Source organism: Geotrypetes seraphini, chromosome 19 (assembly GCF_902459505.1).
Source record: "Geotrypetes seraphini chromosome 19, aGeoSer1.1, whole genome shotgun sequence".
In the NCBI taxonomy this organism is placed as follows: domain Eukaryota; kingdom Metazoa; phylum Chordata; class Amphibia; order Gymnophiona; family Dermophiidae; genus Geotrypetes; species Geotrypetes seraphini.
In genome coordinates this window covers 2525509-2548276 of record NC_047102.1, presented here as the reverse complement: position 1 = coordinate 2548276, position 22768 = coordinate 2525509, and the positions used below count along the sequence as shown (strand labels likewise).

General features: G+C 42.8%; 1 protein-coding gene across 2 annotated transcripts in view; it reads right to left on the bottom strand.

Moving 5' to 3' along the window:
* Window positions 1-22768, bottom strand: part of LGR4 (leucine rich repeat containing G protein-coupled receptor 4) — a 78317-nt gene that overhangs the window by 22829 nt on the left and 32720 nt on the right. Inside the window, exons 3-6 of one of the 2 annotated variants that reach the window (XM_033928534.1) lie at window positions 21161-21232; window positions 18631-18702; window positions 2511-2726; window positions 632-703 (exon numbers count right to left, since the gene is read on the bottom strand). In XM_033928534.1, the coding sequence (XP_033784425.1) occupies window positions 632-703; window positions 2511-2726; window positions 18631-18702; window positions 21161-21232 (432 nt within the window). The remainder of the gene's footprint in view (window positions 1-631; window positions 704-2510; window positions 2727-18630; window positions 18703-21160; window positions 21233-22768) is intronic. The other variant, XM_033928536.1, reaches the window with a different exon arrangement.

Here is a 22768-nt window from a genome sequence, read left to right as displayed (position 1 = left end):
TTTAGGTATAAGCTTTTTAAATAAAGGGCTCCTTTTACTAAGGTGCATTAGGGCCTTAATGCGCGGAATAGCGCGTGCTAGACCTTAACGCCAGCACTGAGCTGGCATTATTCTAGAAGCGTACCGCGCGGTAATTTTGTAAAAGGAGCCCAAAGTGTGTTACATGTTGCAACTCCCTCACTTTACTGCAGTAAGTGCAAATTTGACATTTTTGGCATAATCTATTAGAGGGCCTGTCCAGCTCAAGCTAAAATGTCCACGAGTGCATGACACCCTAGACACAGTTAGCATGGATGCACTTAGCGATTTAGGGGGTGCTAGGTGGCCCCAAGCTAACTGCAAAATTGTCTTTTAACCAGCACATAGCAGTTCCCATTCACTAACTATAATATACTCTCCAGGCTTATTCTTGGCCCACGGGCTGTCTAATTCCCCCCCCCCCCCAGCACAAAATTCCCTTAACATATGAGTGTGCACTAATTATTAAAGCAGGTACCACATTTGTGCGGTAGCAGTTTACGTCCACCAGTTCACGTGTTAAGGTGTTGGAGCAGTTCAGTACAAAGGGCCCCCCCCCCACACACACCCCCGTATGACCTTAAGAGCACTATCGGACAGGGCTGCTACTTACAGAGTTTCCAGGTTGTCCAAGCCGTCAAAACAGTGTCGTCCTAGAGTCCTGATATAATTGTTGTGGAGATGCCTAGACGGGTATTAAGTAAAACGGCACAAGTCAGCCTCGTCCGTTTAGACAGCATTTACAAAATCAAAAACAATTTTGCCCCTAACTTATCATAAGCAGGAAAGCCCCATCCACTATCATACAACATGAATGCACATTACAATCATAGTAACATTGCTTATACGCGATCGACGAGCATTTAATGACAAATACTGAATTCTTAATGTCGCTACCAAGCAAAGTATCAGCAACCTAGTGTTTCACGTTAGACTTTTAGGACATGTTTAGGACACCCAGATCTTTTTCTTGGGTGCTGACCCCTAAGGTGGACTCTAGCATCTAGTAACTATGATTTGGATTACTGTATATACTCGAATAAAAGATGAGATTTTTGGGCCAAAACAATGGCTCAAAAATGGGGGTCTCGTCTTATATTTGGGTTAGCGCCCACCCATCCCCCTCCCGGACTTGTTGCAGGCCTCCGCCAGCCTGCCATATGACCTGGTGGTCCGGGACAGGAGGGATCCCTCCCGTCTCCTCTCCCAGCCCGACTCTGATAAATTATTCTTACCTCCCTCCCACGTGGTCCAGCAAGCTTTCTGCGCTCCTGCCCCATGCTGAGCCCCTCTCTGAATGGCTGCGAGTTCTTGCAGTCCAGCTATGTACCGGGCAACAGTGAGCTTTTTGCATTCCTGCCCAGCCCTGAGCCACTTTCTGAATGGTTAACACCAGTTCTCGTAGGACTCGTGAGAACTGTTGCAGGAGCACGGAAAGCTCGCTCCTGCCCGGTACACTGCTGGACCACCAGGGATTCAAAAAGGTATGGCGGGAGGTAAAAAAAAAAATTGGCAGTTGGCCGGGACAGGAGAGGGAAGGGATCCTTCCTATTCCAGCCCACCAGGTCATACGGCAGGCCCAGTGGAGACCTGCATGACATTGGGAGAGAGGGGGCACAGCAGATCAGGCAGGGAGGGGGGCTGGGTGCAGAACCTGGCAGGGAGGGAGGGGGGCAAGGCACAGATCCTGGCAAGGCACATGAATATTAATCCCCCCACCTACCCGTCTTATATTAAGAGTCAACCTTTTTCCTCCTTAGGGAGGGTGCGGGAAGGGTACCTCGTCTTATACTCAGATTCACTTATATTCGAGTATATACGGTATTCTTCCCAAAGTATGTTACTTTGCATTTGTCCACATTAAATTTCATCTGCCACTTGGACACCCAGTCTTCCAATTTCCTAAGGTCTGCCTGCAATTTTTCACAATCCGCATGCGTTTTAACAACCTTGAACAGTTTAGTGTCATCTGCAAATTTAATCACCTCACTTGTTGTTCCAATTTCCAGATCATTTATAAATAAGTTAAATAGCACTGGTCCCAGTACAGACCCCTGTGGCACTCCACTATATACCCTCCTCCATTGAGAAAAACAGCCATTTAACTCTACCTTCTGTCTTTTGTCCAATAACCAATAACTAGTCCACAACTAAACATTGCCTCCTTTCCAGGGTCACAGGTTTAGATTTTCAAGCTACTTAGACTGTCCAATCAAATAGGGATAGTCATTGGATGAAACCTACATCCATTAATGCAAAGTCTTTATTTTTATTATTAATCACAAATCAACAAGAACAAATATAGTAACAACCCAATATCCAAGTAACAATTCTAAATTTTATCATAAAGGAACTACACTAACCAAAATATCTTAGGAAAAGCAGCCTTATTCTTCTAGCCACTCATCCCTTGAAATGAATCCTCCCCCAAGTCTTCCTTCTCAAACCTAAGTCCATTAAATATCAATGCTACATACTCTGCCAATACTTACAAGACAACAAGACTTGAAAGATTTGTAAATGCAAAGTCAGGAATGTGTGTGATCTTGTTGAGAGCCAAAGTTAAGGCCTGGAGGGATGGCAAGTTGCTGAGTGGGTGAATAGGAACTTCCGTCAAACTGTTGTCATCCAGCCATAAATGGCGCAGTTGGACGAGACCCTCAAAACTGTCTTCAGGAATTGTAACAATGTGATTCGCATCTAAGCGCCTGTTGAGGAAAAGAATAATATAAGAACATAAGAGCTGCCATACTGAGACAGACCGAAGGTCCATCAAGCCCCCAGTATCCTGTTTCCAACAGTGGCCAACCCAGGTCCCAAGTACCAGGCAGAAACCCAAAGAGTAGCAACATTCCAGAGCTGAGATTGTGATGTCATAATGCCTCATTCCACCAATGCCTAAGAGCCAACCTCATCAGTGATGTCACAATGGCTAGATTGTCATATACTTGGTTCACATAAGAGTTACCATATTGGGACAGACCAAAGGTCCATCAGGCCCAGTATCCTGTTTCCAACAGTGGCCAAGTACTTAGCTAGATCCCAAGTAATAAAATAGATTTTATGCTGCTTATCCTAGGAATAAGCAGTGGATTTTCCCAAACCATATCAATAATGGCCTATGGACTTCTCTTTTAGGATATTATCCAAACTTTTTTTTTAAACCCTGCTAAGCTAACTGATTTCACCACATTCTCTGGCAATGAATTCCAGAGTTTAATTACATGTTGTGTGAAGAAATATATTCCCCAGTTTGTTTTAAATCTACTACTTAGTAGCTTCATCGCATGTCCCCTAGTCCTAGTATTTTTGGAAAGAGTTACCCTTTCCACTCCCCTCATTATTTTATAGACCTCTATCATATCACCCCTGAGCCGTCTCTTCTCCAAGCTGAAGAGCCCTAGCCGCTTTAGCCTTTCCTCATAGAGAAGTCATCCTAAATCTTTTATCATTTTTGTCACCCTTCTCTATCTGTGCTTAAATTGACTTTTGCTGTACCACTAACCGGGGTGGTAGTGGTGGGGGGCGGGGTGGGGGGGATCTTATTTATGGTAAACATTTCAGAGACCAGAAAAATTATTAGAGTGAGAATGATTTTTTTTTTTAACCACAGGTAACATGTTTTTGTTTTTTGTTTGCACAAATAATTTTTATTTTTAAGGGAGGGAAAGATTGCAAAGAAAAAGCTACAGCAAAAGCTTGTGTCAGGAACAGGGTGGAGCTCATGGTTCCTCCGCTGGTCAGGTTATGTTGGGTCAGAACATTAACTTATGGTTTGGCAGTGTGCCTGCTTCAGTGACATTTATATTCGCAGTTCTCAAGGAAAGTATGCCGAGACAAAGCTCACTGTTGACAGCTAATTCATGGCGGGGGAAGGGAGGGTCTTTACTTCTATGCACCCAAGACATTGATTTACGGTGACACCTGTACCCACATAGATGCACACAGCCATGGCTTGTTAAGACTCGCTTGCTACACAGGGACATGATGTTGCTTTTCGTCGGAGATAAATCATCTGCAGTCCATTACCACTGCAAATTATACCTTATGCTGTGGCAGTGGGAACTTATTAGGAGCTGTGTGTAAAGGCAGAGTCGACAAAGAAAGCAGAAAAATCCTCCACGGTGCTAAAACACAAATATACAAAAAGTAGGGACTGAAAGATGAACTCCAGACGGGGAGTTAATGAAAGTCTCTTCTTTTTTTTTTAGATTTGTAAATACGTTTTATGTTTCTATGCGTGTATTTACGGTTGAACTATACCTTTGTTATAGACTCCTGAGGAAGACACTTTTCTGCGTCTAAACACTGGCAGTGTCGAGTCAACGGATGTCTACAATTTTTTGCCGATAAACTGACACTTATTCATCATTTAGTCCCCGTGTAGCGTTCATCTTTCGATCCCTGCTTTTTGTATAGAAACTCAGCCTCATGCAGGAAACTTGGCCGTACACTTTTTGGAGGTTAAAATGAACGTCACCTTGATTACTGTCTCAGGATTTTCTCTGTCTTTACATAGAACAATTATATGGGTTACAACCAGCTAAGTCACCCCACACCCTCAAATCCCACACATTCCTACACCTGCCCTCTGCACACCCAAACCCACACCTAAGCTCTCCTAGAGAGGATCTTCAAAACACTAGACAATGTAGTCGGAGCCCAAGAAAATATAACAGAAATATACCCCATCAAATTGAGCACCAAAGGCTTACTAAAAAAAAGTTCCCTATATGTGTTACATCCTTCTGAAAATCATAGGAAGCTCCCTTTGGCACCATGCAAATACTGGGGAGAGCACTGAAGGGCAAATTCTATAAATGGCATCCCGATTTTAGGCGGCCTACCGCTGTCTATCAGCCAATTGGGATGTATGTTTAAAAAAAAAAATATCCAGAGGCAGGCCGCCTAAAATGTAGGTGCCTCCGTGAGCCTAGGAAGGCACGTAGGGCTGTCTAAGCTCACCTAAGGCTAAGCGTGGTTTTGCCCGGAATTGGCCTTAGACGGTCCTAGACACCTCCCTAGGCCTGCAATAGCCACCTGAAATGTAGGCCAGCAAAATGCTGGCCTACATTTCAAGTAGACGCGGCCGCTGAGCTGATCGTGGCAAGGGAATCTCCCTGCCACAATCAGTTTAGTGGCCACGGCAGGGAACCCATATCCCCCCTGCGAAGATGGAGAGCAGGAGGGATGGCCAGTTCCTTCTGCTGGGACCCCCAAAGACACCCCCCTGTCGGCGGCAGGAGGAATGCCCAATTCTTCCTGTCGCCACCCTCCAAAGATATCCCCTGGAAAGAGGGATGCCCACTCCCTCCTGCCAGAATCCCCCACGTTTAGAAAATACATACGCAGATGATGAAAAAGAGAACACTTAAAGGGCCCCTTCTATAATCTAGGAAGCTAAATTCACTTGGCCCCTCAGGTACACAAATGCCAGAAATCTTAGCGCTTGCGACAAACCTTGAAGTCACTGAGAAAAGCCCCCGTCTGCCCTTCATCTACAGCAGGGGATGTCAAAGTCCCTCCAGTCGGGTTTTCAGGATTTCCCCAATGAATATGCATGAGATCTATTTGCATGCACTGCTTTCATGCATATTCATTGGGGAAATCCTGAAAACCCGACTGGATGGCGGCCCTTGAGAAGGGATTTTTGGCACCCCTGATCTACAGCATGGTTACATCTCAGGGACAGTAGGTCAGAAATGGGATCCCCTGGAGAAATCACTGGTTATCCCTCCCTGCCGTTTGGGATCCTACCAGGTACTGAATCTGTTAAGAACAGCATGGGGTACCTGATGTCTGGGAAAGCCCGGACATGTCCTCTTTTTAGAGGGATTTCCCAAAACCCGGCAGTTTGTACGGGTTTTGGAAGTCCTGGGCTCGAAAGCCGCGTATGTTGCATCTCGCTTAGTAAAACTAAATAAGCGATTCATCAAACTAAAATAATTGCGTTGGCATGCGCGAAGGCTTCCAAATGCGGCTTTTGAGCTCGAGGATATTAGTGTGGGGGCGGGGCTGGGGAGGATCAGGGCAGAGTGGGGGCAGGGCTAAGCGTCCTCTTTTTTTCCAAGAGGAGATCTGGCCACCCCTATACCTGAAGGACTTCTAGTCTTACCTAGTTTGGCAGTTCGTATGTTGCTAATCCTAACGGCCTGTTTTCTGGAACACCCATTCTAAAAGCGTAATAATCTTAATATCAGCTTCAGGGACCTTTATATCCTAAATACATTAAGGCCAGCTCATTCTAAAATAGCTTTGGTTAATGAAGCTCTAAAAAGCTCCATTTGCAACCAGCCATTCCTGGCTTAGCTTCTACCATAGCACGTCCTTGGATGCTTGTGGAACGTGCGACATGAAAGACAGCAGAGACTCCTTCCTAGCAGAAGCTGTCTCTTCAGCGTCCCCAGCCCTGAACCCAGCACACACATAAGGCGGCATGCAACAGGACCAGTGGGCCAGCAAACCAGCCTTTCAAAAACAGTCTTTGTAAGCTTTAGACACATAGCGTTAAGACATACAGCTCCAGCTAAGCTTCTAAAGAATACCATACGTAAACACAAAATAGTGAGTTCCAACACGCTCAGCAAATGCCCATTGATTAACCTGATCACAAGGTAAACTCGAAGAGGTTGCACAAAATAATCTTTATTAAAAAGTTTTCCGTTAAGTGCTGCTTGAAAACCACAAAGAAATCACACTCAGATACTCCAGGTGTATAAATCAGGTTTGAAAAGTCAAATACTGATAACACTTACATCCTACCTCATACAATGAGCTTATCTGCGTTCCACAGTTCCACCCACTTTGCTAACACGGGGAGCAGTAAGTAATTCCTCAGACACACTGCTGACATACTTATTGCACGCAAATCTCCTAGATGACAATTTTTATGGAGGGGAAAGGGAGGGGCAAATCAATAGTAAGTGCCAGAAGACTTAGTGACAGTTTTCCCACTGCTTAATGCATTTCTTCCTTATAGAAAACAAACTTGGCTTGCTGCATTGTCTATCTGGTATATATGAATTTAAATTTGGGAAAAGAGAAGCATCCCCGGAGCAACTACACAGCAGCTCCTTGTGGCTTAGTCATTCCCTCTTCTTGTTACTCAGTCAGTCTCGGGCCTGAAGAGTTCAGGGGTTCCAGAACACTGCCTGCTCCAATGACATCAGTGTACCCACCTCCGGGCCTCCTCCATTATTCAGTGCAGCCGAACGCACAATCTTCAGGCAAGCAGTGGTTTCCACATGCTCCCCACGGCTGACCCGGAAGCTGGGATTTTGTGTCAGAGTGAAGGCTTCCAGGTCAGCCATAGGCAGTGTGTAGGAACCGCTGCCCGCGGCCTTTTGAAGACTGCAAACTTGCACTGAATAAGGAAGGAGAAGGTGCTACTTGGACTTCTGGGGCCAGGCCCGGAGGTACACTCTCACAGGAGGAGAGACATGGGTGGGCAGTGTACTTGGGTGCCTAGGATCCACCAAAGAATTTACCCTTGTAGCAGACGGCTACTGCAGAGAGAGGGGAACCAGAACCACTGAAGACCTTCATTACCTCCACTTACCAATTAGCACAAAAACAGGAGAAAAATTGGGCCACTTATTGTTATTCTGTGAGGGGAGCTTTATAAAAGTGTCATCCTCTAGAGCAGTGTGTTGCAAACTGTGCCGTGGCGCATCCTTGTGCTTCCTGAGATTTCTGGTGTGCCGCGGTACACTGGAGAAGAGGAACGGCGCCGACGCCGGACGACCGTCTACAGCATGTGCCTCTCGTGAAGCAGTCTCCCGACGCTGGCACCTCTTCTCTCTGCCGGCCCTTCTTTCCGGCGCAGGTCATTCTCTCGGCGCAAGGCCCGTTTGAAGGACCTTTGTGCATGCGCCGATGCCAGCACGGTTCCGGGTGTCTCGAGCCGGGAAGACTAGGTTTAGTGTGCCCCGGCTCGAAAAAGTTTGCGAGACACTGCTCTAGAGGAGAGTAAGTATTGTTCTACCCAACAGGCCTAGGTAGGCGGCCACTACAATCTCTCTCCCTCTACCAACAGGCGAATATCAGCTGCCAAGTTTCCGTCTCCTGTGCTTAAAGCATCAAAAAGACCCCCCCCCCCCACCCCCCCAATCACCTCCTCATGCTCTGCTTTCAATTCAGGAACTTGCTTTCCAGAAAAAGAGAGACTTAGGGCCTAATACTCCAAAGCATTTATGTTCCTAACTTAGGAACCTTTGCTCAAAAGTTGGCCTCTTGGAAAATCTACCAAAAAGTATAAAAAATGGCTGGTGACAGGGTTAAACTCGAAACGTATGCTCCGAAGTTTGGCTAAAAATAGGGCAGAGATGTATTTTATTTCTTTAGATTTGCTCACACCTTTTCTTTTTTCAGGTGGTCAGCTATTCCTAAATATCAGAATATCAGGCCCACAGAAAACAAAATGAGAGAACACATAATGCTGAAGATGCATTTCTAAAATATTTTGAATGCTGAGAAACACAGACACGAGAAGAGTCGTCTTAACTAACAGCCAGTATAAAATACTACAGAAAGCTGTTCTGGACAAACTGAAGCGAGGCCCAGGTCGCCCTCTTCATTCTTAAAATCAGGCAGAGCCAGATATAAAGAAAGTTCACTGCCGGACACTTTATTTAAATCTAATATATAGAAAACCCCGGTCCAATCCATCTAGACTGATTTTTTTCCCCCAAGGAATAAGCTGCAGAGCTTATGAAAGTCTGGTTTACAAACTAGTTCTGCAAATAAGGTCATAACTTAAAGTGACTCCGGTAAGTGCCTCTCATTCAGTGTAAGTAAATATTTGCAGATTTGCTGTTCCTCCTAATCCATTACTTCACAAGCCTTCATTTTTCCTAGTCTGCAGGCAGCACACTGTGTAAATAATGGTACAGCATTGTTTTCTTACCGGCTCCCGATTTTTTTTTTTTTTTTCAATTAATGAGTTGCCAAACCCATTGGCTTCCGTGGGTCATTTGACTCCATCTTTCTTTGGCTGCTACATCAAGAAGAGTGTGGCGCAGTGGTTAAAGCTACAGCCTCAGCCCCCTGAGGTTGTGGGTTCAAACCCAAGCTGCTCCTTGTGACCCTGGGCAAGTCACTTAATCCACCCATTGACCCAGGTACATTAGATAGGGACAGACGGAAAAATGCTTGAGTACCTTAATAAACTGAAAATGTAAATTGAATAAATAAATACATTTTGTAAAAACACGAGCGGCTCACAAAACGCTTCTAAAGCACGGTTGTTTGGATTTTGAACTGTGGCACAAATCCCGGCATTCTCTGTGAGGTTTCCCTGCCGAATAGAAGGTTTTAAATAGAGGATTACTGCACAGGTCTTGGACCTGTTGGGCCGCCGCGTGAGCGGACCGCTGGGCAAGATGGACCTCAGGTCTGACCCAGCGGAGGCATTTCTTATGTTCTTATGAGTTACAAACACTTTTCAGGGGCGGTGGAAGAGCTATTGGATGAAAGGAAGGAAGAGGAGGGGAAAAGCAAACAAGCGCGCATAAAACAGGCCTTTCTCTCCCCAAAACTGCTAGAATTCAGGTAAATCTTGTCATTTCTTTTTAATGTAAAATTTGATCATGACCCACAGCCAGAAACACATAAGACGCGGATATCGTACGTGCGTTCAAGAATCGTGCTTTTACTCCTTCCCTAAAAATATACATTTTATTTTTTTTCATTAGCCACAAAAATGCACTTTTTGCAGTGCTGGCACTATACCGGCACCCCCGGACCGATCGTTGTTTTTTGTTGCCTCAGCGATTTTTAAGAATCCACCGGTTGGCTCATTTCAATGTTGAAGAGCCTATTTGCATGTCATTATCGGAGACTGCTAGAAACCTCGCTAAACACGGAGATAATCCGTTTTGATAATCCGTCAGAAAACAGTTTGGCGACGGCGTTAAAAGTTTTGAGAATCTGGGCCTTTGCGACTTGTGCAAAGTAAGCCGACATCGTCCCGTAAGCCTTTCCCCAGGGTTAAACCCTGCAGATCAATCTCCTGCAGTCACTCACCACTGTACAATCGATATGTGCTACTCACCCAACCCCAGTTCTCAGATGTGATATGAAAACAATTAAAAAATGCATTTCTTTAAAATCTGTCTGACGGGGGAGCATTAAGTCCCCGGATTTCGCTTCCACTGGCCATTACTTGCCAATAACATTTCCTTGAGAGATTAAGCTATACACATTGTATGCAGGGGTACAGATAGGAGTAGAGGTAGGTTATAGGGATAGGATTAGAGGCAGTTACAAAATTAGTCATGGACACTGTTCAGGCAATTAGGCCTGATGGGCCGCCACGGGAGCAAGATGGACCTCTGGTCTGACTCAGCGGGAGCAACTTCTTATGTTCTTATGCAAATGACTTTAATTAACCAGCTTCTCTGTGATGCTCTTTAAATAACAATTTATCAAAAAGTATACAAGCTGAATATCCAACAAAATCACCAACAAATATTCAGAATAAAGTGGAAGGAAACAGGCTGAAAGGCAAGTAACTAACATGGAGAAAAAGACCTCAGTGTTTCAAGGAAACAACCAAGAAACTATATGTTCAGTTATAAACTGCCATACAAAACACATCCCAGGTCAAAAAACTCCATGGAAGAGGTTCATAAAGATACAGTTTTCCCGTGGAAGATTTTTTGAAGCAGTTGCTCTCTTTCTAAAGATATTCCCCTGACGCAGCCACTTGGCGAAACAGGGCCTGTCGGGAATACTGAGTTCATTCTTTGAAAAGTGTGGCTGGTTCCGTATTGGAGCAACGGATATTTCTTTCCACTGCTTGTGGGAGATGAATGGAAGAGAAGTGCAAGTTTTTACAGTTTTTTGCTGTTTAACTTGTGTATTTTAAACTGTATCTTTATGAATCTTTTCCATGGAGTTTTTTGACCTGGGATGTGTTTTGTATGGCAGTTTATAACTGAACATATAGTTTCTTGGTTGTTTCCTTGAAACACTGAGGTCTTTTTCTCCATGTTAGTTACTTGCCTTTCAGCCTGTTTCCTTCCACTTTATTCTGAATATTTGTTGGTGATTTTTTTGATGCTCTTTAAATAGCCATCCCAAGATTTAAGAAATATTAAACAATTTAAGTACCCCTCCTCACCTCGCAGCTACCTCAAGGGACCCTTTACTATGCTACGTGATGCACCAAAGTACACTTAACACTGCAAAAATTGCTTAATGTGGGATCCACATTAGTTCTGGCACTAACTATGAGGGGCAAAGGGAGCATTCACATATCTACATTACCACGTGCTAACTGGTTATCCACTGGAGCCCTTACCACCAACTACTACTACTCATTTCTATAGCGCTGTACATCAAAACACAGAAGAGACAGTCCCTGCTCAGAAGAGCTTACTATCTACTCAAGAGAGACAAACTTACTTATTTTATTTAGTCAAATTTATAGCCCATCCTTCCCAGAAGAGCCCAGAATGGGTTATAAGTAGAAGGAACTTGACAAGGGTGCATCAATACACAATGCTCCCAAATAGAGTTAAAATGTCACATTAGCACATAGCCATAAAGAAAACAGAAAAACAGCCTTATTTTAAGGCCATGGTATACAAGGACTTCATGCAAGGGTGTACCAAGACCAGCTCTTACTATGGTCGGTGGTCTTCGTGATAAGGCGTATGGGGACAGACTTTAAGATCTCAATCTGTATATTTTGGAGGAACAGCAGGAGAGGGGAGATAGGATAGAGACATTTAAATACCTACGTGTCGTAAATGTGCATGAATCGAGTCTCTTTCATTTGAAGGAAGCTCTAGAATGAGAAGGCATAGGATGAAGTTAAGAGGCGATAGGCTCAGGAGTCATCTAAGGAAATACTTTTTTATAGAACGGTGGTAGATGCGTGGAACAGTCTCCTGGTAGAGGTGGTGGAGACAGAGACTATGCCCGAGGGACAGGCACATGGGATCTCTTAGAGAGAGAAGAAGAGATCATGATTACTGGAATGGCCATTTGGCCTTTATCTGCCATCATATTTCTATGTTTCATAAAACCATAACTTTTAAGTTTCTCTAGCATAACCTAGCGTTCCAAATTTCAACAAAATTCTTCATGCCTACTACAATACCTGAGTATTTCTCAGGGAATACCATCGCAGCCCATAATGTTAAAATGTACCTTCCAGATAAAGCATTCTTTTTAAAGCCATTCAATTATTATTTTCAGCATTTTCCTTCCTTGACGGTGCCTCTGCTCTATTTATTTCCAGAGGAAGACGAGAAAATAGCTTATTTACAATGAAACTACGAGTCTCCGTGCATGCAGGAAAAAGCCTGGCAGCAGTCCAGTCATTTTGGAGAGTTAAAAACCTCTGCAACCAGTTTATCGAATTCATACAGTCAAGACCATCTGCAAAAGCTCTTCCACACCCAGGTCCGCCGAGCGCCAAGCTGCTTTGGCATATCCAAAAGCCGTGAAATGACGGCATTTACCATTACAAAACCTTTAAAAAAAAAAATAGTCAGACTGAATAATTCATGTCTTTATTAAGACGAGAGCTTCCTAAAGGCAAGCTCCTAGAAAGCTGGAAAACTCCCAAATAACAGTGAGATTAGCAATGTTGAAACTTGTGGTTCATGGTTTCATTGGGATTACAGCGAGAGAAAGCAGGCAGCCCTAATGTGTCTGCATTTGTAACACAAAGAGTTTTATTTTTGGATAACCCGGCACACCTTACTTTTTTTTTTTTTATTTGTTTAGATGGCACCCAAAAACCCTATGCTCTAGTAGAAAGATATTTTGCACGAAATATTCACGCGGGCGCCTATGTGTTTTGGAATTAGTAATAAAACAGTTCTTGATCAACGTCTTTTGAAGCTGCAGAACACACCAAAGTTACGAGCCTGCAGATGGGGTGCTGTCCAGAACAGTGATCTGCTAATTCCGTTCTTTCCCTCCTGTTAATACCGAGCTGTCATCACTACTCTTTGGATACACAGTACTGGTTGGGCTGCTTCAGTCACTTGCAACACAATGTGCCGTGTGATCACATGCTTTTTCCTTGCCAGCGACAGACTGGGTGAAGGCATGGAGTCTTTTATAATTAAAAAGGTATGCAATCAAATCTCAAAATGTTTGCAAGGTTTGGCTACATGTCTATCTAATGGGCTTTGATTGCCCCTGATGCAGGTTACAAACTGGAGAATTACAGCAGAGACGCTCTGAAAAAGAATTGGCTACCTTTCACCTTTGCTCACATTTCTTTTGAATTCCAAAATCACAGCTCCTTGTGACCCTGGGCAAGTCACTCAGGCCCCCCAAGTACATTAGATAGATTGCAAGCCCACCAGAACAGACAAGAAAAAATGCTCGAGTACCTGAATAAACTCATGAAAACTGTTCGAGCTCCCTTGGGAGAATAGTAAGGAAAATTGAACAAATAAACAGTGTGAAAAGTTTCAGCATCTGATAACCAGAGCCGGTATTGTGATGACATAATGTCTCATTCCACCAATAAGAGCCAAACTCGGCAGTGATGTCACATACATGGCTCACTTTTTCTACATTTTGCTTTCTAGAGTGGTGCAGTGGTTAAAGCTACAGCCTCAACCCTGTCCTTGGTTCAAACCCATGCTGTTCCTTGTGACCCTGGACAAGTTACTTAATTCCCCCCCCCCCCCATTACTCCAGGTACCATAAGATAGATAGTGAGCATGCCGGGACATAACATAACAATCAACTTATATACTGCAGGACCGTGAAGTTCTAAGCGATTTCCAAAAAGTAGGATGGACAATTAGGTTGAAAATTAGTTACCCAAATATTTAGAAAACAGGTATGTCTTTAAATGCCTCCTAAATTCCAAGTAAGAATTGGAGGAAATGTTCCAAATCCTTGCCCCATAAAGCCGCCAGATATGACAAAAGATGTTGATGATTTTTTAAAAGTTTACAACCTTTTACAGGTGGAAAGACGAAATTAAATTGTGAACGTCTCCTGTGTTTATTAGTTGCAAAAGAGAAGAGATCGGTTAAATAATTAGGGGTAAGACCAAACAAAACATTAAAACAAACACAACCAAATTTAAACCTCACCCACGCCTCCACTGGCAACCAATGTAATTTCCAAAAGAAAGGTCATATTTTTTCAGCCCAAAAATCAATTTCACCGCCGCGTTTTGGATTATATGCAGTCACTGCGTATTTCTCCGAGATACTGCCAAATAAGCAATATTACAGTAATCGAGCTCACTGAGAATAAGGGACAGACGGGGAAAATGCTCGAGCACCTCAATAAATTCAGAGCTCCCCTGGGAGAACGGTATAGAAAAGTGAATGGATGTGAAGAGACGGCAGCTCACCTTTAAGCCTACTGCACACACCCAGCAGTGTGAGGGATGGTTCCAAGAGGCATCCCATGCCAAGCCTTTGCTAAGCTCTCAGACAAGTCACCACATTTGAAAGAGTAAGACAACAATCCATTTGAATGCTAATTTAGCTATCGGGTGGTTTATCCAGTTGCAGATGTTGTTATCTGGATGGGTGGCACTGACCTGAATTTTCAGCACCACTGTCCCCAATAATGCTGCTGAAAATCCCTGCCGATGGCTCTGCCCGCTATCCAGATTGGATTTATTGCACTTGATATACCCGCTAGCACTAATGTATTTAGCGGTTTACAAAACTAATTCGATTAAAATTACAGTTCAGTTACAACACAGAAGCAATGAGTCAATTACTAGAGTTTGAGGTCAATATTGGCCAGATCCATAATATGGTTGAAAAATAATGGACGTCAACTGTTTACGAAAAGCAAAGCAAAATAAGACCATCCTGGAAACTTCCCAGCAGTGAGTTCCAGAGCGCCAACCCATAAGAACATAATAGCCTTACTGGGTCCATCAAGCCCAGTATCCTACGCTGATTGTATTTCTACCCCAAATCCCTTTTGTATCAGGTAAGTTTTAGGTCTTGTTGTCTTTTTATGTAACGCCATTTACTCAAGTTGTTTTAATCTTATTATTTGTACTGTTTTTGGCATTTTTTTAATTTTAATTGGCAACCCCATTTTTTATTCTGTAAATCGCTTAGAAGTTGTATAAGCGATAGCATCAAATTTTAATAAAAACTTGAAACTCACGGTGGCCAATCCAGGTCACTAGTACCTGGCCAAAACCCAAAGAGTAGCAACATTCCATGCTACCGATCCAGGGCCAGTAGAGGCTTCCCCCATGTCTTAATAACAGACTATGGACTTTTCCTCCAGGAATTTGTCCAAACCTTTCTTAAAACCAGCTACGCTATCTGCTTTTCCCACAACCTCAATCACTGGCTGTAAAAACCCCCCACCTCATTTGCCTCCAACCCACAGGCTCAGCGAGGCCCAGAAACCTGCAAAAAGCATGATGCTAGCCTTGGAAACCCTGAGGAAACATATAACCCAGCCTTATGGAGATAACATTTTTAAACCCGCCAGAGACTTTTCTATTTTATGGGAAATAGAGGCCAACTGATTTTCCCACCAAAATTCAAATTGGTGACCAACTGACTTTCCTGCTTCATTCACCTCAAGCTCCAACCAATCAGGTTTGAGAACCTATTATATAAAGACAAACTGCAGACCTCACAGCATAAGAAAGCCACAGTATCATGGCTGAAATGTCAGGTTTTTTACCTGACAAGACGCAGCGAGGCCCAGAAAACTGCAACAAGCATTTTATAGATGTTCATTCTTCAGCACTCTAAGGGTGATCATTTAACAAAATCTTGAAAGATATACCCTCAGCCCTTTTATGAAATAAAATGCATTTTGATCCTGACTGAACAAGTCTAACGGAGGGGTATAAATGCCATGCTCAAGATGAGATCAGCTAAAGACCTGAGAAAAGTGCTGGAAGTCATGATCAACAGCTGGAGTTAAATCAGAGGAAGAAAAGCTGAAACGCTCAGAGCATGTTGGCAAGCAGCAGACATTAAACTCTACGAGTAGTATAGTTTTGAATGAAGGACCAACTCCTGCACTTCCCCCATCCTTGTGCTACTGGTTTTCCTACAGTACAGCTACGAGGCTTAGACTGGGAACATTTCTAACCAATATCTTCCTTCCTGAAAATGTACGTACACTGTCGACACTCCTACAAAGAATAGGACAGAAGATTTGATGCACTTGTTCTTAATGATGTCCCTCAAATCAGTCACTTTGCAACATTTTTTTTTTTTAAATCCACAGCAGTTTCCCCTGATGATATTAAATGCAACCAGACCTTTCAGAAAAACCAAAGTGTTGCATATATCCCAAGGATACTGGGCATGTTTACTAATAAAGAGCCTTCAATGAAACCAGTAACATCCGATTCTGATAAATAGAACTCAATGGCTGAGGTGAGAAAGTGGCCCCACCATCGAAATGCCTGAAGGTGAAAACAGGGAATAAAACCAAATGAACGTTCAAAAGCACGACTTCTTAGCTCCGCGGAAAACTAAGAACCGAGGAGCCGCGCACCTATGTCGAGCGGGAAGGCACTCGCACATGCGCGGTGCGGTCAGTCGCAAACTTTTTAAAGTTCTTAAAGTGCCGCTGTACTTTTGCAACTGTCCGTACCGGGGCTCCGTAGATGACACGTGTGAGAATATGCTGCCTGCTTGTTCTGGGATAAACACCCGATTCTGATAAATCCTGATTGTACCCAGATTCCAGCAGGAGAACATGGAAGAAGTTAATCTAAGAAACTCTATAGAGAGTTGGACAAGCTACTTGTTTAAAAGCTCTGAACTAGGAAGAGCAGCGGTGGAGCAGCTGCCAGACTATGATGTCTAACAAACATGCACCACAACAGATGATCAAGGACAAGCAACACCCATAACAGAGAAAGGGCAATTGACCCATAATCTCCTACTTACTGTACTCGCAGTACACATAATCCCAACTTTAAATACAAGGTTAATATACATACACAAAAGGGATGAAGTAGCACAAGGCTGAAACTTGTGGGCAGTAGGAGCCACCATCAATACGTCAACATTGTGCCAGGTTAACCTTTTTGGTGTGTGTTATCAAGGGCTCTAGAGGCAGACCAAAACCAGGCTTTTGTTTTGGCCAAAACTAAAACCAAAGCCATTCAGACCCTGTCCCCTAAACAGCACCCACGCCTCCCTTCCTGGACCCATCCAGTAGCTTCCCTCCCAGGCCTACCTTAGGCCCTAGTAGTCTAGTGTCATGACTGGGCAGTAGCGATCCTCAGTTGTTCCAATCCCTGCCATCTCCACCATCAAAACGGCTAAGTGACTTTCAGCAGCAGTCTCACAAAACTGCCACAGAAGGTCTCGGCAGCCATTTTGAAACAGCAGGGACAAGTTAAGCTGAAACCAAAATATGGTTTCAGTGCCAAAGTCAAAATTGAAATTCAGTTAGTCCACTATTATAATAATAATAATAATAATAACAGCTTATATACCGCAATACCGTGAAGTCCTATGTGCTCTCCTGAATAATAGTAAAAAAACTCAAACATGACCACAAGGTGTTCGACCAGAAGTAATCATTTTCAGCTAGCCTCATAGATCACTTCAAAACCCGGACTGTGTCCCTGATACTAATTCCACAGATTATGTGGGGTAGATCTATTGGTACTTTTTTTAAATAAATGAGTTCTTTGCGATATACTGGTATGTTTTAGATTGATTTTTTTTAATTTTGTATTTGCAAACCACTTTGATGATCCAACTATAAAGCAAAATCTCTCTTCCAACATCCTTTCGACCAGTTCCCCTGTCCTTTCAACATAAGAATTTCCAGCTTATTATACCGTTTCCCCATCCGCCTGTACGGCTTCCCAGAATCCCTTACAAGTGCGCTCACAATCACATTCACTCCATAGCTCCTCACGCTCTCTCTTCACGAGCTCTACATTACGCCAGGTCTTCTCCATCCTCCCATCAACAGCTGCTATCTCCACACTTTCTAGCGTGCAGTTAACTTCTTGAGATGGTGGTCTGTGCTCTCCCTCTGCCTACTAGGAAGTCAGCATTCTTTGCAATAGCTCCAGCCTTATGGAACTCTTTACCATCTAGTTTACATCTGGAATCATCGCATCCTCGCTTTTGAACTCTTTAGAAAACTTATCTCTTTGAACGTGCTTTTTGTTAACTTTATAACGAGTAGAGAACGCATTGTTACAGTGATAGACCATGAATGGTTTTAGTATGAAAGTAGTGGACTAGCCTATTTTAATGGCGTTCCCTTTTTATTTTGGTTTTATTTGATGTATTTTATTGTAAACTGCCTTGAATTATGCTGCAACTAAGGCGGTTTATCAAGTTCAATAAACGATACTGTCAAATCCAGTATGAAAACTCACCTTTCTGGGCCTGCTTTTAAATCTTAACTCCCCATTTCTCCTGATCCCAGTCTTGTCAACTTTAATCATTCACTTAGCAAAGTAAAATTCCTAAATCCTCCTCTTTATCCTGTATGTTAATCTTGGCTAGAGTATAACCTCTATTGTAGCAACTGTGTATATCTAGTAGCTATAGACATATGTAAAAATAGCAAAATTTTACTTTTTAAGCTCATTTCACATGGAGATCGAATATGTCAAAAATTTAACAGAAAAAACACACAACGAAGAACACTTACAAGGACTGTAAAGTACTTAGACCTTTCAAGGCCTCGCTAGGAACGGTTTTCAGCTGATTGTTCTGCAGAGTTCTGGAAGAGAGAGAACGATGTTGCTTAATGTTACAGGTTTCATATGTTCAGTCTGTGCTTTTCTGCTTTCCTAATAATATTTGAAAGCTGACCAGAGAAACCATCAGGTGTTGCAGGCATTACCCTGAAGAGACACCAATTTTCTAGCCAAATACAAGACAGAGAGGGGCATTTTCGATAGAAACCATTGCTCTGAAAAACTGCATGGATAGACTTCCAAACCCCACGGGAACTCATTTTCTTGTCCCGTTCCCGCGAGTTCGTTTCCTGCCCCTGCCCCATTCCTGCAAGCTCCGTCCTCATCTCCACAAGCCTCAAACACTTTAAAATCACGAGTGTTCGAGGCTTGTGCAGTTAAGGCAGAGCTTACAGGAATGGGACAGGGACAAGACAGGGAAATTGAATTCCTGCAGGGACAAATTTGTCCTAGTGTCATTCTCTACTCTGAATAACTACATGGACAGACTTCTTATCCCCCGCCCTCAGCCCTTAATTCCGGAGTGGAGAAATGTTCATTTATGAACACTATGTCTAAATAATTTTTTAATTTTTTTTTTTTTGGGGGGGGGGGGGAACCGCCTACTTGGATGTCTTGACTGGTAAAATGTCTAGACCACCAGGATGTCTAAAGTTATTAACCATTTTCGATCACAAAAGCATACAAGTTAGAAATGTTCAGATCAGCAGTATTTAGATGTGGACTGGCCAACAGAGCAGTGGGGCACCTTAGAGGGCAGTGGGACACCATAAACGGTGCCAGATGTACATCTCACCATAACCCCTTATCATTTATGCTGAGCTCTCTAAAACTCCCCCAAAACCTACCATACCCATCTGTCAACTGCCTTTATGGCTGCAGGTTTTGGCTGGCTCATAGTAAACACCATAGATGTTGTGGTTAGAGTGCCTTATGGGTCTGACTCTTCCTCTCTATGGTTCGTTATCCCACCCACCTGGCTACTTAAGACACCTGTGGGATGCTCTACTAGCATTTCCTACCTAAGGTGCTGCTGTATGTATTCCTTCATTCAGATTTTGGAAGGGGTCAAGTTACCACTTCTTATCTTTGCGAACTTGGATTTTCAGCTCTGACAGAAATTAAATTGAAAAGAAAACTGCAGATGGTGGACGATAAAATGCGTATTTGAATTAATTTGCACTCCAAAACAAGCACATCCATCTATTCTATTTACTTTAGTTTCACCGTTGTTAAAATAACCCCTAGATAGCTTAAAGAACGTTAAATAAATAACTCTCCAATTTTAATTTTTTGTTGGTTTTGCAATTTTATAATTTCAATTGTAATGTGCCATGAAAAACATTTGCTCCGCTTAGTGTGCCGGAGCTAAAAAAAAGTTTGAGAGACAAATCAATATAGACAGCATTCCAGTAATTTAATTTACACATTACTAGTACCGTATCCAAATAGCCCCTAGTTCTAAAAGCCTGTCTTCTGGATCAACTATTGTTTTGGACAGAGACATTTACCAGAATGTATAAGTGCTAACGGAGATTTGAGCCTGGCCCTGCAGAAGTCAAAGTTGAATGTGAATAACACAAAATTGCTTACATGCCTCTCATATTCTGCCTATACCAGGGATCTCAAAGTCCCTCCTTGAGGGCCGCAATCCAGTCGGGTTTTCAGGATTTCCCCAATGAATATGCACTGAAAGCAGTGCATGCACGTAGATGTCATGCATATTCATTGGGGAAATCCTGAAAACCCGACTGGATTGCGGCCCTCAAGGAGGGACTTTGAGACCCCTGGCCTATGCTGTAAAGTTCAAGGTGGATTACAGATCAAGAGCTAGAATAGTTATCTAGGAATTACAATTTATCCAAATATGTCAGTATTAATAACTAAGAGAGTAAATAACAAGTTACAATTTCTGAGATAAATCAGTCACAGAACAAGGTAGTCTTTATAGCTTAAAATACGATAGTCAGTCAAGGATCTTAGTTTAGGTGACCTTTGCCGCCTGATAAGTGAATAACGAGGATAAATTTCTCACAGATTGAGGAAGGACAAGTTCGTAAGGTTATGCACTGAATATTTTTTGTGGGAACTTGCAGACTGACCAGTGTTTATGGGAGACAATATCTATAATATATGAAAGTATCGAATCATTGTTTTGCCGATATGACCCCAGATCTATCGTGTGATTGACAAGGTATCGGCGGCCGCTGATATCGGCGCTCTTTTAGAGAATCCGGGCCTTCTTGTTTACTTTAAAACCTATGTATCACTGTTTAATAAAGTCAAGACTAAAATTATGATAAGGACTTTGTTCCAAAAGAGAAGTCTCACATAGTCTTGGTGGGGGAAGGGTGAAGTAGGGCTATCGTAGGAAAGTCGACTTCTTTGATATTGTGCACGTGTTGAGTGGAGTCATACTGTTAGTCAAGATTGTTAACGTAAAAATTACAATAAAAAGAACTTTTCAGTTTTGTTACTTACAAAACTTTGAGCTCTTTCAGGCCAGAGAGGGCCTTCGGGTGGATATAAGACAAATCGTTCCCAGCCAGCCGCCTGAAAAGAAAGAAGGCCATTTTACCATTATAGTGTATTGATTATTATTTGTAACCCTCCCTTATCCAGAGCGGGAAACAATTAAACACACAAGAAAACAGCACATTTCAAACATATATTAACAAATACCCCAGTGTGCTTTTTTATAAATATGATGTTCTTTTTTCTTCTGCAGAACAAATAGAAGGCATAATAAAACAAAACATCTAAGTCCTCTTTTGGCCTGTCCCTAGACGCATAAAGTAGGCAGCAGGGAAATGTCCATTCTCAAAACAACCACATCCAAAATGAGGTTTTTTTTTTAGAATGGCCTACCTCTACGTTAAGCAGTTTAATCACCCAGACCACCTTACCACACATTCCAGACCAAAAAAATCGCCCAAGTCCCAAACACCCAAAACAAGACCTTTCAGGCGAAGGAGGGAGGTGTGTAGGTCTCGTGGTTGGTGGGGTTCAGATGGTCGGCAGGCCGGATTAAAAAACTAAACGAGCCGGATATGGCCCGCAGGCCATAGTTTGCCCATGTCTGGGCTAGAGGCTCAGTTTCACCTGTAAGTCAAGTGAAGGGCACATTCAGTAAGGCAGGATAAATTTTCAGGGGTAGAAATAGAGGTTAGGAGTGTGTTCAAGAGAGTTGGTTAAAAAGGTGTTTTTTTTATCTCTTTCCTGAAGTTTAGTAGGCCTGTCAGTGATCTGATGGTTGGTGGGATTGCATTCTATAATTTGGGTAGGAAGTGCAGCCACTTTCCAGAAGGATGTTTGTGCCGGTGGGGTGGACAATCTTCTCTCTGACTGTGATCGCAGGGGTCAGTTGGGAGTGTAGATTGTTAGTTTTTATGCCAGTTTTTTTCAGCCAGTTTCTAACCCTTTAGTCAATTTAGAAGAGTCTATTCCTAAACTGCTCAATTTGTTTATAAGTCACTCATGCTGAGCTGTGTCAAAGGCCTGCTGAAAAGCCAAGTCAAAGAAATCGATTAGATTCATCCTACATCTGATAAATACAGGCTACCTTGGATCTCCTAATCTACTGGATTCCAGAAGCTGCATTATCCTCTGTTTTAACAGTAAATTTTATTAAAACATAAGAATTATCACAGCCATCTAGAAGATCACATGGCAGAAAAAGAGTTACAAAAAACAGGTATTACTTCTCAGGCATTATCACACACAAAAATGAAGAAAAATGATCAAATATCTCCAAACTCTTGAAATCACCAGCTTTATTGGCATGGCTCTCATGTGTAGATGTCTCTACAATTCCTAAGCCTTTAGGCAGGACTCAGACGGCCAGTGCATAAAACCAATCAAAACTAAAGCTTCCTCTTCTGGACCACTTCCAGACTCTTTATATCATATGGCCTCCTTAAGTGAACGCAGTACGCCGAGTCAAGCCTGCTCTTTTCTATTGCCTAATTAGACCTCGAAAAATAAAAAAAAAGTGATATTTAAAATATTCCAGATACAGAAAAGTGTAAAGGGTACCATATATAAACATTTTTTGCAGATCCTAATGAATGTGTAATGTATAGAAAGCAG